General features: G+C 37.8%; 1 protein-coding gene across 1 annotated transcript in view; it reads left to right on the forward strand.

Annotated features, from left to right (window-relative positions):
* The window catches only part of MTMR7 (myotubularin related protein 7), a 41,721-nt gene that overhangs the window by 17,497 nt on the left and 7,113 nt on the right, over positions 1–17,111 (forward strand). Inside the window, exons 5-10 of the mRNA XM_071432291.1 lie at positions 497–625; positions 3,398–3,532; positions 8,317–8,449; positions 13,129–13,238; positions 15,216–15,341; positions 16,121–16,170. Of these exons, the coding sequence (XP_071288392.1) occupies positions 497–625; positions 3,398–3,532; positions 8,317–8,449; positions 13,129–13,238; positions 15,216–15,341; positions 16,121–16,170 (683 nt within the window). The remainder of the gene's footprint in view (positions 1–496; positions 626–3,397; positions 3,533–8,316; positions 8,450–13,128; positions 13,239–15,215; positions 15,342–16,120; positions 16,171–17,111) is intronic.

Consider the following 17,111-nt stretch of genomic DNA (forward strand, 5'->3'; position numbering starts at 1 on the left):
TTTATTATAAAATTTTCTGAAAAATTTGGCTCTATTATTATAGAGCCAAATTGGCTCTATTATTATTTGGCTATATTATTATAGCCCTCCTATTATTGTCCCCTCCTAGCAGAGTATTTGAGAACTTCACCCACTCCCATCCTTACTCCCAAATTCTGCTACAGAGGATACTGCAGATGTAAATGTAATCTTGGTAAATGGAACAATAAATCCTTTCTGGGACGAATGTGTGTTAAACCTGTCTGTCCTCAACAAGACATGAATTAACACTTGGAAATACATCCCTTCAACCCTTTTGCTTCAGTTTTTCCATCTGTAAATTAGGATTAACACTTTCCAGCTTCAAAATAATGTTTTGAGGAACAGCAGTGATATGTATACAATAATAACAGACTATTCCCTGAGGTTTGAGTTCCTTGGTATTTTGTTTTTGCTGTGGAAATGGCTAATGCTACTTGTACTTTGCAGACCAAACAAACAGAGTTTCCTTTCACAGGTCTGTGACTCCTATCCTACAGAAGTCTATGTACCAAAGTCTGCAACTGCACACATCATAGTGGGGAGTTCCAAATTTCGCAGCCGAAGGCGTTTCCCAGCTCTTTCCTACTACTGCAAGGGCAACAATGTAAGTGTGAATTTCTAACCTCAAAGTGTTTGCTTATTTTGGCCTTGGCCTCATAATTCTTCTAGTAAGGTTTTGCAAGACAAAATCGGTGTTTATTTAATTTAAAAAAATATTAGTGTAGGCTGGTTAGTGTGATTAGTTCATTTATAGACATTTAATGCAGACATTTAAACCCAGTTTCATCATCCAGCTAACACAAAAAATAGGTGATCCCTGTATCACAAGGAAGTGGAATTGTACAAGAGGCCCTGAGACACGGGTGGCAAAGCAGCAAAGGCCAGTAGCAGGCAGCTTAGTAGCTGATTGGGAGGAGAACAGAACAATTTTGCATCTGGTAGCCTGAGAGCAAGTTGAGGAAGTCAAGAAAGTCAGAAATTATGCTTTCATCAGTTAGAGAATCAGGAGCAGCTTTTCAAGAAAAGATCTGTGAAAAGACACAGAAAGGATGGCTATAACAGCTACTAAATTTTGGCTGAGAGTGTGTTGTGGTTTTGCTGAAGAGATTCTCCTTGTCTGCAAGTGAGGAGTTCCACCTTCCCCTCTCCATAGCAAAGGGGCAAGGAACTGCTTCACTTGTCTATAACCATTTGGGAAAAAAACCTGTACCTAGACTACTTGTATTTCTGTTTCTGGCAGCTGAGGTGAGAAAGGAGATCCTTGGACTGAAGAATCCCCAAACTGGGTGTTTTTACATTTGTGTTCCAGCCCCTTAGGGACTGCCTTAGCTCAGCTGTCATTACCAGTTTGGAGAATGGTGTCCCCTTTGTACTCTCAAAGGATCTGTGTGACTCCTGCTTCAGTTCAGAGTGGCACTGAGAGGTCTTCCCTAGAGTTGGGGAGTGGTCAGGACCTTCCAAGAGACAGAGCTAGTCTGGGCTTACAGGGTTTCTGTAGCATTTGCCCCACATGCTGGGACATATTTCTGCAGAATGTCACAAGCAGAAATCATAAGCTACAATTTGCATGGAAGTCTTGCCTTTACAGCAGCCCTTATATTAGTTTTAAGCTTCAGAAAAAAGGAATGAGACATTATTTTTACTCCTTTACCCTGTATTTCATCAGAGCATTGCTTCCATAAAGATCTGTGAATTTTACAATGAAGTGGAGAATAGGAAGATTTAAAGAGTAAATACAATCTCTGTATAAATTAAATATTTTAAAAACATTTTTTTCACATTAAATTTTTTCAGAGTTAATCACTTTGCATGATCAACTATGTCCAAATATAGATATCTAGGATTCAAAGCACTTGGACATTTCCAAACCTCAGCGAAAGAAAAGGTTTCAGGGTCAGGTAGATTACCATTAATATATAGTAATTCATCTTGGATGAGTTCCATGTTTCAGCCTGAATGGTTTCCCTGCTGTGGTTGAAGTTTGGGTTAATGTTCAAAGTACCAGGATCTGAAGTACTGTGTTTGCTCCTGGAACCTTTATAGTTAAAAGAGCTAGGAAATGCAGTTTTGGAGGAAATACCTCCTTGTGAGTTTGGAGGTTGGCAGTAAATAGAGTAATGGGCAGGAAACGGGTAAGATTTATCAGCAGTTGGGAAGAGCCTGCTGCGTGCAGAGGAGACAGGTACCACACATTCAGTCCTTCATAGACAGAACTTTCACACAGCTCCTTCATCCTGACAAATTCAGTGGTGATGTGACACCTCTGCATCTTACACAATCTGTGTGAATATGATAGTCTGGAACTATCTGTTCAGTTATGCAATAGCGTGTAATAAATCACTGGAATATGTGCTGATCAGAAGACTAAACTCTAAATAACAAGATCCTGTTTGAAAAACCATTAATAAAGTATGAACAGGGTCTTGCACAATTCTGGGTTTCCCTCTTAAAGACCCACACTTTACTGAGTAACTACTGATAGTTCAAAGATGTGACTAAAAAAAGCATGTCCTTTCTCACAGTAATAAATAATCTGCAGGATAGCCAGCAGAGGTTGTGACCTTCAGTAGGCAGATTCTCTTCACGCTTGTGTTCAGTGCTTAGAAAGTGTGCATATTATCCCCTTGCCTTCTATAAATCTAGCTGTCCTCTGCCTAGCAAAAAATAAAAATCTCCCTGCCCACCTATTTCCCATTTTGTTTCTTCTTTCCTGGTTTCACCTGGAATGAAGGTGATCTTGATGGATCTGTGGAGAAACTCTCTTGCCTCCTTCAGTAGCCCTGCTTAATACAAGTCCTCCAGGAGTGAGGCTACCTGACCCACTTCTTATGCAGTGAGGTCTTTGCCCTAAGGCAGTGCTAAAAATACCCCATCATTGGTGATCTGGTTGCATGTCATACATTTTTGTTTCCTGGACTCATGCTGTCAGGCTGTTTAGTAAAGCAGGCACTGGTGTAGGTTGGCTGTAATCAGTCTGGTACCTGGTGTGAGTACAAAAGGACCTATTCTTTATGTTATATCAATGTTCTCATGATTTCAAGGCTGTACTCATCCTCAAGATATCCTCTTTCTGGAGTTATTCCACATTAGGGAAATACAATACTTAAAATAGCTTAAAATTCAGATTCAAGATTAGACTTGGGCTACAACTTGAGGTTGTATTGTTTTAATGCTTCCTTGCCTTTTAAAAAAATAATGTATTTATTAACATGTAATTAAAAATAATGCATTTATTAATTTTACCATTCTGCCTTTCTCATGTAATTGTACATTTATGCAGACATTTAATGATCTGGTTTTGTAAATGCTTCTGGATGCTAAATAATTTCTACTTTATAATTCTGTAAGGTTTTTTTGTTTGTCTTCATTTCTGCAGGCCTCCATATGTAGAAGCAGCCAGCCTTTATCTGGCTTTAGTGCTCGATGCCTTGAGGATGAGCAGATGCTCCAGGCCATCAGAAAAGCCAATCCAGGCAGTGATTTCATCTACGTTGTTGACACTCGGCCCAAAGTAAGTACATTACATTTCTTGCACATGGCAAGACTGAGTCTGGGCTGGATCCATTAGGGAACCTGACCTGAACACAACCTGAGGGGCTGACCAAGTCACTTCTGATCTTAGTTGCACCTGCCTAACTCCACAGGTACATGAGGATTTATCAGGGGAATCTTAATTAGGAACTTGACCACATTATTATCTCTGGGAGAATTTTCTCCTTTACACTGAACCTTTCCCTTTTCTTAGCAAAATGTCAAGACACAGGAAAGTAAATAACGTGTAGTTGTGACTGTTTACACACACAAAGGAGCTATCAAGTAAGTATATTTCTGATGAGGAATTGTTTGTAATGTTGCAAACCTCTGACTGCTTATACTATAATTCTCCATGAATGATTTCTCCTGGAAGTGAGAAAATTCCAATGACCCCTGCAATAAGGCTAAAGAAAGACAAGTCACTGAGATCACAGGAATGGAAAAGACCTTTAAATATCTCCAGCACTTTGGTGGTTTTGAGAGATAATCTGAAATATGATAAAAAGTGACATCAGATGCCATATCTATAATTGAATAAAAACCTCTGGACAAGAAAAAAGCTCTAGAAAAAAAATTATGGTATGGAGAAATATAGAAACTCAATAATGATGTAGAAGAGGTTGGAAGCTAAGAAATCTGTGTGTCAAAATTGTCATGCTAGCAAACAGCTCAAGGTGATAAAGACTAGTTAGGCTTCAGAATCTGGAGGTGAGAGTAGGGATATGTTCTTTCTAATACTATCAGCAACTTTCCTCTTGAAGTTACCAAAGTCTCTGAGGAACAGAAACTAAAGAGGCAAACCTCCACACAATCCCTTGTAGGTATAGGATTATCTATAGCATGGGAAAAAAAAAAAAAAAAGGAGAATAAATGTTTGAGGAAAAGGAACAAGGAAGCTATTTCATTATCCTGATATCAGAAGACAGAGGGGCAAGGGCAAGGTGAGTAAAACTGAGAACCATGAGAAATGGAGTGAGGAAGGGCAAACGTGGCAGAGCTGGAGCAGGTACAAGGAACCTGCATGGCTGGTGACTGAAGGCATGAGCATTGGTGGGAAGGTGCTGTGGGTGCTCACAGCTCTAATGGGAGGCAATGAGGGCCTTGGCATGTCTCATAACCCAAGTCACACCAAGGGCTGTGTAATCTGGTAACTACTTTTACCTTCAGTTCCCCCTGTTTTGTTGGGAAGACAAGGATGCTACCAGTTTACTTGTGGTCCTGAAGCAAGTGAACTGGGATGAGCACTAGGAAAGGATTGGTACCATTTTGTTCAGAAAGGGCATTAGACATGAGGTACAGACCTAGCTGCCTAAATAATGCTTGTTTTACAGTTTTCTATGTGTAATTATAGTTATAGCTTGTTTCCTGTCTGATGGTATTGCTACTCTTCCCTATTTAAGGCAGTTGGTTTATTGCCAATGACTTACTGACTTGATTATTAATAAGGTTTTGCCAGGTAGTACCAGGAAGGAGCCATCCTTTAATTTTTTTTTCTGGTAAATTACTTTGAGACACCTTCTGTGTGCAGTGAAAAAAGCCCAAACTTTGTGGAGGGTGTGGAGAGACTGAATTAGGCTCACTTAGCCATGAATGCCAGCATATTTCCAGCAATGCTGGCTTCTTCAGGAGCTAGTCAGGAGATGAAGACTGTTTTCACTTAACTGTTTTGTAAAAAAAAAAAAAAGGTTTTAATCTAAAGAAATATGTATACCAGATTCCTACCACTCTCTGTGCAGCAAAAATAGACAGATCTACAAAGCTCCTGTGATGCCAGATGCCAAATACAGCCTTGTTACAATTTTGCACCTGAAAATGCATTTATAAATGTAGAGCATATAGCAATGGATAGGTATCAGTGGAAGTGCTTCCTGGCATTCCTCAGGGAACCTTTAACAAATGTAAAGATAAGATATCCAGTCTGGTGGAAGGCTTTCCATTCCATTCCATTTTAACTGTAGGCAGTTAAAAAGCTGTTTGCCTAATTTCTCATAAGAACCAGCCTCTTATAAATATCATGAATGTTGATGGATCCTTCAATTCAGTATTCCCAAGTGCTCTTCCCTCATTGCACTTGATAATTTTCAAAACAAAAGATTTGTCTGTGGAAGAAAGCTTTGCTTCCACTTCATTTGAGTATATCAGGATCACCAAATACAAATTTACTTAAGCCACTTCATTTCTCTATGTAATCACAGAAGAAGCTAATGTAGACTTAGTGTTTATGACAAAACACATTATAACAAGACTGGATTTGGTTATCCTCCAGATTACAGAAAATGCCAGGAAATCTTGCAAGTGAGGTTTTCTACCTTTACAGGCTGTATCCTCATATTCACTGAGATTAATCAAGGACATGCACAATTTAGATAGCTTCACAACCACTACTTTAAGAGAAGCAGATGGAATTTTGGTAGATGATGTGGAAAACTTGTTAGTAAATATTGTGGCAGCTGCAAAGTTTGGCAACTGACAGTATTTAAAATAAATGAGTGTTAGAAAGCCTTGCAAATTTAACCTTATATTTATTTACTTTCAAAGAGTGCCATTTCAGATTGCCCTTTAGGAAAGGATATTTGTGATAAGATTGCTCTGCTGCAGGAACAGTTAATGGTATTTATGTGCTGAGTACTGGGTTAAGTTAGAGCATAGATGTTTTTCATTTTGGTTTCAGGGGTTTGTTGTGGCTGAGACTCATCTGTACAGATCTTTCTTCCTGAAGCTATAGGCTGCTGCAGAGAGAGATTGCCTCATTTTGTTTATACAAGAACACTGATGTCAACTTCAAAAGAGAAAGATTAGGATTCAGCAGATAATTTATATCTTTGTAGCAAGTCACACAGAGGACTCTGTCCTTAGCTGACATGCTGTTCACAGGCTGTATGTTTTTTTTATTGTCCATTGATAGGCAAAACATCAGCAGACTGCTGGTGATAGACAAGAATGGAGTTTCTTTGTTCCTGCTCTTTCCTGAATTGCATACTACAAGTTAAAAGAAATTTTGCCCAAGATTTGTATAAATCAAAAATGTTGGATTTTTGCCCAGGTTCCTATCCAGAGTGTAGTTCCTTCTGTTGTGTCATGAAATTCATGCAATGCTTCAATTCCTAATGGTGGTCCATAAATGTAGCTTTTTAGCTCTTTCCTTTGAAAGTTAAGATATCAGGTTTGGTCCTTGGAAACCTCTTTTGACATATAATGTCAAAAAGCTGGGCTCGTTCATCTTGGTTTGAGGAAAGCCAGCATCAGACAATCAATCCTCAATTGTGTGTGTTGGCTCCAAATTAAATTGAATATTGGGAGTATGTGTTTTTGGGGTAGAAGAGGTCAGAAAATGAGACATTCTTGTATATCCCATGATGCCATTAGCTAAGCACTGAAATATATCATTGTGACTTTCAGATGTGACCACAAAAGCAGTGAATCAATAGTACTGCCTGCATATTGGGAAATAAACTGGAGACAGAGTTATCTGCACAGCCTCTTGTCCCCTAGGCAATGCCTAAGAGAGACTTTTCTTACTCTTTCATGAGCATTGGCTCTCACTGAAATGAAGATGAGTCACTTTTTGTCCAATTGATGCCCAATGAAGTCTAAATACTTTATTATTTATTCCTTAAATCTTTCCTGAGCAGAAGCTGTTAGTTGTGCTTGAAGGCATGGAGGTTCTGCCACTTGAGCTGCTTTGTCACTCTCAGAGCCTTCATATTTCTTGGGAACTTGTAAGACCCCCAGCACTACAGCATGAATTTCACAGAAAATCATGGACTTTATTCAAAAAGATAATTTTTTTTCCATTGCACAGAGAGATTTTGCTAAAGGAAATTTAGAAAAAAGTAGATAGATACTTAATAAAAGAATAATTTAGTTTAAAAGACTTATATAAAAAAGTAGAAGTACATAATTCATTTTATCAGCTTTATTTTTCAGCCCAAATATCAAAATTTGGCATAAGGAGCTTGGCAGATAGTTTTCCTTCCCACTCAAGGGTTCTAACAGGATGGAAAATAAACATTAACCACAGCCTTAATTTTGTGCTTGAGAAAACTGAACTAAAGAAATATTTAGTCACTTTCCCATGCCAGGAAGCAAGTAACAGATTTGGAGACAAAACTTCAACTTCCAGCTGAAAGTATTTTTGCCAAAGCACAGCAACTCCTTTGATAGCTGTGCATTGCAGGTGGAAATTTTTGTGGAAATGTTGTCAATTCAAATATTTTGTAGCCTTACCAAATTACTATAAAATAAGGAAAAACGACTCCAGCTCCCTGTTCATCATTGCAAGCTTCAAAGAAGTAAGCTGCATCAGCTTCTGGATGGTTTGAGCAGTAATTTACAGTAAATTGGGCGGTACTAGAGTGTGCACAGGCTCTGAGCCAGTGGCATGGCAGATGAGACACTGCCACCTCCTGGGTTCTGCTGGCAAACAGGATGCTGATCCAACATAAAACCAAAACTGCCCTTTAAATCAAAACCTTTATGCTCCTGCAGGGGAATCCTGCCTAAGCCATGAGGGTTGTGTTTTTAATCTCCCGAATGAAGTTTCACTCAAAGGGACATCAGAGGCTCAGCAGCCCAGCACCCTGCAATGGGCTGTGAACAGATCCCCAATTCAGAGCCCCTTGTGTTGACATTGTGGCAAATGCTTCCTATTTGTGACTGGCTTAAACTGCTCTGATTTATTATTTATTGCTGTTGACCTCAATGTTTGTTTTGAAAAGATTCTGCTACTGGTTTTCACCCAGTTTTCCCTATGTTTTTCAGCTCAATGCAATGGCAAACAGAGCAGCAGGGAAGGGCTATGAAAATGAAGACAACTACTCCAACATCAAGTTTCAATTCATAGGCATTGAGAACATCCATGTTATGAGAAATAGTCTGCAGAAGATGCTTGAAGGTAATATTCATTGGGAACTTCATTGGGAACTAGAGGAAAATAATTGATCCTTCTGTCAAAGAAGGCAGAATAACTGCTCTGTAATCAGCAGCAGAGAAAAATAGTATGGAAAGCAATTTTTATCTATTGCAGCTGTATGCAGCTGTCTGCTGGCTAATGGGGCTTGTGCAATGGAGCATCATGGCAAATACTGGTTGGTGATTTCTTAATTGTGAAAAGACCTTGTTTCCTGGCTGAAATCCAGATATCATTTAATGACAAAATTAATTTTAATTCTGTACACCTTACTGCTACTCTGTCTTTTTTTGAAATTTACATTTCGATGGTGAAATAAAAAAAAATCCCTTATTGCTGACTTCGAGGCTAGTGGAAAATACCAGCTGATTTTTTTAAAAGCTCAGAAAAACTATGGTGGGATTTTCATATAAGGTAGTTGAGCATTTTAGACTGTGAATTTTAACAGAAACTTATTCATGCCCTGCATAGAACATATCCCATCAGGTCTAGTAATGAAATTTACAGACAATGAATGTAACAATTCATCATCTTCAATATCCCATGGAAATTACTACCATTTGCTTTATAAATAGTTAACAGTATTTAAACCAGCAAAGCTGTTCTGCCATTTCTTATTTGCAGTACATAACTGTTTAGAGGTCATCTGGGAAAAGAGCAGGGATAAATAAGCCATCCTTGATTTTTAACAAGCAAATAGGAAATAGTGCTCACTCCACCATGTGTCCATATTTACTTCATGTACATCAACAACAACTTCCATCAGCTCCCAGATCAGCTTCGTTTAACTTACTCTTGACTTGATGCTCTGCCTATGCTCTTTTACTCTTCATCTGTCTCCCACTGAGTGCATGCAAATGTAAATTTGAAATCTAAGGGCTTAAATTTTCCATGATAGGGAAGCCATGCTCTATTTTCACATTAGAGCATTTTATGGAAACCAGCATTAAGTGGGATGCAGGTAAAACATCTATTCATGAGAGTTTTCTTGGTCTAAGGAAAACAGTGGTGGGGAAAACAGATTTTTTGTTCACTAGGAAGTCTTGTTTGGCTAGGAGATAGGCTGGGTGAGTAAACAGGTCCCTTTATTTGTTCAACTCAGGACTATCAATGTTAAAATAGTAAACAACCAGTCTGGCTGCACGGGCAGTACTGTGTATAATTTTTGAGCCAGAAGTTCATGAGACTGGTCCGTGGCCCAAACTTGCATGTAACAAGGTAACCTGAAATGCATTTAACACTTCAGGCTGCTTGGAGGGCACAAATTCTTAGCATCTATTTTCAAATAAGCTGTATGGTTAAAACATCTGCTTTTTTCCTGGGTTTTATATTTGCTGTGTTGAAATCTCTCATGTAGCAACTTGACTGATAAGATTAGAAATCAGAGAAGTTAAGGACTTCCTAAAAGAAAAATCTTATGACTTTTAGTGTACTAGGGCTTTCCTCATGGAAGATGCTAGGTAGTTTTTTATAGTTTTCCTTTTGCACGTGTCTCTTAATCTGTTTTTCTGGTGATCTTTTATCTGACTTGAGCATACAAAGAGACCTAGAACCAAAAAGGCTGTCAAGGATGATAAAACACATTTAATATGGCTTTACATTTTTATCAATTAATACCTCAATAATATATCAATAATTATCAATGAGTGATGTATTATCAATATCAATAAAAAAAGATGTAAATAATGAAAAGAATACATAAATAAGCAATATCACTGTACCTGTGTGAATCTCAAGTAAAGCATCATACTACTCTTTACAGAATGGGTCTGCTGCTCATGATCTGTGGTAAGACTTTATAAGGTGCATAAAACCTTTAAAAAGACAAATGGGGCTGATGAAAACTGATTTTAGTTTAATGTGAGCTGTATTGTTGCTTAGAAGTATACAGCATGGAAGAGGACATCAAGATATACTTGGCCAGATGTGTTGCTGAAATACAAGGCCAGTTTCATTCAATTTACTGGTGCTAAGCAGAAGTGAAGAACAGAGGATCTTCACATGCCAGACTGCAGATTATTTGCAATATACAATTTTAAATAACTTCCAATGCTAAGAAAATTTGAAAAAAAAAATTAGTATTCAGTTTTCCATTAGAAAATGCACTTATATAGGAATGTATTCACTTGATCATTATTCATTATTTTGGGGGGCAGGGGGCAAAGGTGAGGAAATACATTTATACTTATAAAAATATCAATATTTTATTTTAGTAGCTGAAAAATTTTTCAGCTTTGTGATTTTACTAACTTTATTTCAATCCAATTTATCTTATTTTAACATATATTTACCCTAGTAAAATGTTGATTTTTGGCTAATTATACCAGCATTATAAAATTATCAAATTTTTAGAATAAGTTTTTTCTCAGAATATGCAAAAAATGTTGAGATTTGACTGTGCTATGGAAGTGAAATGCATTTCAACATGATGGAATTTCCTTTCAAAAAAAGTATAGTATAGATTTTTATTTTTCTCCATTTATAGATGGGTCTATGTGAAGAACCTTGAAATATCTTGATCCTGTATGCAAACTTCCTTGAAACAATTTTTAACATTAGAATGACATTACACAGGGACTTTTCCTGCTAAAGATCCCAGGTCTGCCTGAGGCTGCTGTTGGCACTTGGGATGGGGTGGGCTGTGCTGCACACCCAGGGCCAGCTGAGACCTGACTCCCGTGTGTTGTGCACTGAGGTGATGGCCCCACATGCTCCCTGTCTGTATTTAAACAGCAAATATCAGCTTCTCCTCCCCTCAGACCAGGAGCAGCACTTGCTGATGTAGGAGCAGCCCCCTGGTCCTTGGACTTCTGGGGCAGATCAGGCAGGGAGAAACCCAGTGGGTTTGGCCCACAGTAACTCTTCCTTCCTCTGCTTATGGCTGTCCTGCCAGGAATGGGGGACTAGTCCAGCACACCCCTCTGGTGCTTCTGCTGGTGGGAGAGGCAGTTTCCAACATGTGCCCTTTTTCTTCCTCCCATTCTGAGACTTGGGTGCATTGCTGGAATTCCCAGAATTCCCTCTTGGCTCTTGATTTTCCTGTGCATGAAGCAGGCTGTATTTCTCAAGGATTTTAGTTCCTTTTCTGATGAGATGGAAATGCCCTTTCCCTTTAGGATAACTGAATTCATAATTGAACTCAGTATCGGGGTCCAGATCAGTTGCCAAAGTCATGTGAAATATACAGTGTATGCATTTAGGACAGCATGAACTTTGCACAGTGAAGTGGTCAGCAAATATTGACCCCAATTTCGGAGTGGGAATGAGCAAAGCACTGTTTCAGCCTTACCTTGGGCTTTTGTAAATAGAGACAGCAGCTTCAGCCAGTATTCAGCCACTAATTGGTCATGCTTCCATCTGCACAGAAACATTAATCATGTGAAAAGCTGTTTGCTTTCAGTGCTGCTATCTCTGCATCTTTAAAAATATCCTCCAAAAATTACTTTTAAAATAACCATCTGGAAGGGGCCTTACATATAAACATTGCAAGACTTTGTATGGACACATTAGACCATTTTGCCTCTGAACTAAATGGAGTTAGGACAATCAGATAGTTCAGATATGGTATAAACTCTGTCTTTGGCTTGTAAAATTAAATTTCAATTACACTGAAGGAAAATAAAGCTATTGGCCAGGGGCCATAATGGCCATAAATAACTGAGTCTTTTAAGATTTCCAGACCACAAGAGACTTACTAAGACATTAGTAATTGACAGATCATACATTAACTCAGTAAAAGCCATGATGTTTTTCACTGTACTCTGAAAATTAATTTCACTGGCTAATATATTTTTTCTTTAAAAGACAGTATAACTCTACATGGATCAAAATAAAGATGTAGTCTTTTTATGGGGTGATTTTAGCATCTTAGCATTGAAAATAGATTGCACCAAATTTCATTCAGTATGTGTTCTGCTGGATTGAGGTACCTTATTTAAATTCTGATTGTTTTTTTTCTTCTGATACCACAAACTCCATTATTAAAAAAATAGATACTTGGATACAGCAGAATAGGAACTTAGAGTAAAAGCTTTTTTCCTTCAAATGTGGCATAGAGTTTGGAAGATTTTCAGGAAAATATTTTCCTTGATGGATTATGTCTTGTCTTCACCATCTGAATACTTTTTGACTCCAAGTGAAGCTTTAATAAGGTTTAATTCAGGGATGGAGAACTGTGGAGTGAACCACTTTAACTCAAGCACCTTCATCTGCAGTGGTGCTGGGAGTAGGAGGCAGGGGAACCACTTAGGTGTGTGTCTGCCTGTCCAACAGCAGAAATCAAATGCTTTTTGTTTCCAAGCCCTCATCATCAAATACATGAAATCCTCCCAGGGGTTTGAAAACTTCACTCCCAACACAGTCCTGGAAAATACATGCTTCAGGGAAGAATGGATTTGGATTTGCTTGCAGTAGGCTTTATGACAACTTCTGTTTTTAAATTAAATCAACATATTGGGTGAAATTTGTCCCAGCCCCATTTCTCAAATACATGTGTTTCTCAAAGGTTAAATTTGGCAGAGATGTTCAAAACATGAGCATTCTTTTCAAAAGATGCATGTTTTACACAGTGGATATCTGAAGAAGAGGTAACTCCGAGGCTGAACAGTCAATGAAGCTTAAGGGACTCTAACTACTGTGCATTTAAAATGTATCTTATTTTGCAGTTTGTGAGCTGAAATCACCTTCAATGAGTGACTTTCTGTGGGGCCTAGAAAATTCTGGCTGGCTGAAGCATATCAAAGCCATTATGGATGCTGGCATTTTTATTGCAAAGGTAAAGTGTGTAAAATGAGAACAAAACTTGGAGTAAGCAGATACAGAAAACGAGGACCAAGTTCTCTGCTTATGGGTAACTTCTGTTATCTCTTCAGTGATGTTATACCTGAAAAAAGCCCATCTTGCAGTGCTTTGTGTATGAGGAGAGATGATTCATAGGTGCTGTTGTGTTGATGCTTTTCTAAAATAGAAAACAAAATCTTGAGTTCTTTTGTGCTGAAGCCTCTACTAGCCTGTGTCTTGTTGTGGCAGACATTTGAATGTCCTTACTTTACTCCCCAAGAGTGATTGTTACTGTTTCTTTCCCTATTTGCCCTGCCTCCTCCACTGGTTTCTGGGCATTTTCTTTGTGGAAGTGGTAGTTGTAATATATACATATAGCTATATATAATGTATAATAAGTTATATTATACACAATATATAGCTACTGTGTTATCTCCTCTGAGTTATCAGGCAACCAACCAAATTCACCTCTTGAACCAACTCCTGTGTATTACCATGGCCAAATTTTAGCAGCTTCTACTTTTATTTACTTGAAAATTCTTCCAGAAAACAGTTTTGGCTTTAGTAAGAAATTATTTCCCCTACTCTCCCCCAAAGTAATGTAGACATTTGTCATCTTCCAGCAGTAGCTTTAATTTTGTTGCCCCCAACCTTGTGCTCTGCCTTTTACTGCTACAATTCTTATTTTTGAGATTACAATTTCTTATTGGCCATTTTATTCACATGACCTACTGCCCACAACTGTGCAGATAAAAATTCATGGATTTCTCTCCTCACTAACTGCTTGTTTCTCTTGCAGTGCTTTTTCCTTCTCGGTAGGCAACTGTAGTTTCTTACCTGAACAGCAACTGTACAATAAATACACATATTATTACTCCCAGACCTACTCCTTTTCATTATCTCATAGGAATAAGGTTATTTACATTAGCTTTGCAGTTTTTCCCCAGTGGTTAGTCTTATTATCCTTTGTGCATATGCTTGCTAGCCTAGTGCCTTCTGACATGCATTTTGACCCATTCTTATTTGTACGGTTCTCAGGTCTCTGTTCTTGGTCTTCTGCCCACAGGGGTACTATTTTTGTCTCTTGAGATAAACATAGATAATTTATTATTATTTCTCTTTCCCTGTTAAGCCCAAAATTAACATAAATGGTTTTTCTTTTCTTCCTCTACAGTATTTTTCCTAACCTACTTTATTTTCTACTTCCTAAATTCAGTTCTCTTTAGAAATGATAAAAACCAAAACCCTTAGAATTAAAAAAAATAACCACCAACCCTCAAATTCTAAAAAAAATACAACACCAGACTCTGGAGAACTCAGTACAATTTCTTCTTTATGTGTTTATGTATAAAATGGAATCCTCTCTCCCCAATTATTACATTAAAGATACTGATAAAATCTTGCTTATTAGATGTGGAAGTTTCCCACTACCACAGACTTCCCCAGAAGCCTTTACAGCATGTCACCAGTGCAATGCAGTGTGCTGCAATGATGTCCAGGCTAGTGATGGCATTGGAAGCAGACATTGCCTTTAATGACATTAGCATCAAGATGAAAAATAAGGAGCCATATTGCAAGTATGGCTATGCTTTTAGTGGCATGTAAGTGGCATGAGATGTGTTGGAGCATCTGAATCTGTTGTAGGTAGTGTCTGCTCTGACAGATTGGTGTATTTTAACTGAAACAAATCCCACATCTTCCTGTAGTGGAGCATAAACAGGTAATTCTCAACCACCATATTGCATGGCCTGGGGTGAATTAGAACGTTTCAAATTTATAACATTTCATTTGATTTTCAAATGAGACAAATAACTTTATTTAAGAACTCTGTGGGTAAAAAATGAGTAAAAAATGAATGAGCTTTCAAAGTTTCCAAATGAATACTTTCTCTATGGCTCTTGTCTCACTTTTTCTCTCTTGCCATTGTCTTCCTCCCTGCTTCTGAATTTTCTGACTTCTTCTGTATCCTTAGGCTGTGGCTGAGGAAGGTGTGAGTGTGCTTGTTCACTGCTCTGATGGCTGGGATAGGACAGCCCAGGTTTGCTCTGTAGCAAGCCTTCTATTGGATCCATATTACAGAACTATGAAGGGATTCATGGTAAGCAGGTTCTCACAGAGTAAATGAAGTAGTATGGCATCACTTCAGATGAATGTCTTTGTTTTAAATAGGAAACAAACTGTCCATAAATATACCCTTTTGTTTTGTTTTGTTTCTCTTAAGTAAGAGGGAAGGCTTCTATATGTTCATGTTATAGTCTCCCAATTTCTCTATGAAACATTATTCAAGGTGGGGATCAGTTGGTCACCTATGTTTGTTGTTTTGGTTTTTTTTTTTCCTAATCTTGACTGAGAAACTTTCTCATAGCCCAGAGAGCATTTGTGAAAGCAAGAATTTGTACTCATTTGAAATGAACATTTAAATTTTGAGTGTCAGAAGTATGTCTTTTCTAGACATTAGATTGCAATGAGCAGCTATATTGGAAAATCTGCTCCTTTCACAGGTCAATCAGCAGTAGTAAAGCATCTAGAAGTGGTTATCAAGTTACTGGTCACATGTTAAAAAGATGTTTGAGACATTTATAAGTTCCATTTTAGAAAGCAATGAAACAAGATGTTTGAAGTTGTGCTGAAATACTGGCACTCTCTCTGCATCCATGAAGAGTTTCCCTGAGCTGGCAAGCAGTGCTCATTATTTTTCTGCCAGTTCTGAAAATTACTTAGTATTCTAATATTGCTTGATTACATTGTTCTTGCTTGCCACTTTTCTGATAATTCTAAGAATTAACTGGGATTCCAACACTTGTTTGCACCACCCTGCTGCCTGCTTCAACATGTCAGCTCCACTCCACAACATTGAATGCAATATTCTCATTTCAGGTGTTAATTGAAAAAGACTGGGTTTCCTTTGGCCACAAATTTAACCACAGGTAAGGCAGTGCTAAGGTTTTCCTCTCTATATATGTATATGTTTATGTAGTCTGTATCTGCTGCCATTCCAGTTCTTCTTTGTTGCTGCCTTATAAAACTCAGCAACAGAATGCCCCAGGAAACTGTCATACTCTTTTCTCCAACTATGAGATTTAGCTGCCTGGAAAAGTCAGAGTGAAATATTTCTATATATGCACTGCTAAGGGGAGTCCTGCTGTGAGCACTGAGAGGTCCATGTGAGTATTTGTGTGTGTATTTTGCTTGCAAAACCCCTTTGGACTCCAGCAGATCTCCTCTGAGTGCCAAGGCCCCTCACATAAGTCCCTGTTCATCAAAGGGGCTTCTACATCTTCCAAGGCAGTACTTAATCTTAGGCATGTCTGTGACTTACCTATTACATAATATATACTCTTCCTGTTACAGTCTGTTCTAAAAAAACCAGCAAGATCTGCTCAGAAACGTCAGGCAAAGTGGGTAATTTATTTGAACAAGTTATTTTGAACATCAATCCAATGTAAATGCTATAATGTAATGAAAAATATTTGAAGACTTAATATATTTAAACATGGGTACATTTTCACCTTTTCTTTCTTTCATGAGTTTACTTCTATTTTCTTTAAAAATTAAAAATGCAATTTTTATATTGGGGTTCAATTACATTATATTGCTTGATTTGAATATAAATTTGTTATAATTTAAAAAACCAACAAAGTTCAGAAAATCTGAGCATCTTCACAGCACCTGTGAAATTCCATAGGAATTAATACAGTTCATATGATACTGTCAGTTGATTTTGATTATCAGTGGCACAAGGTATTATGAAATGCAATAACCACTGATAGCTTTGGTTGGCTGTTCACTATTGCTGTATTTTCTTTGATGGTAATAGAAGTTTCAATTTTAGATATTTATAAAATTCTACTCTGTTGGCATATGTAAA

Source organism: Agelaius tricolor, unplaced genomic scaffold (genome assembly GCF_023055355.1).
Source record: "Agelaius tricolor isolate 1412-34295 unplaced genomic scaffold, bAgeTri1.0.p SCAF_8, whole genome shotgun sequence".
Lineage (NCBI taxonomy): Eukaryota > Metazoa > Chordata > Aves > Passeriformes > Icteridae > Agelaius > Agelaius tricolor.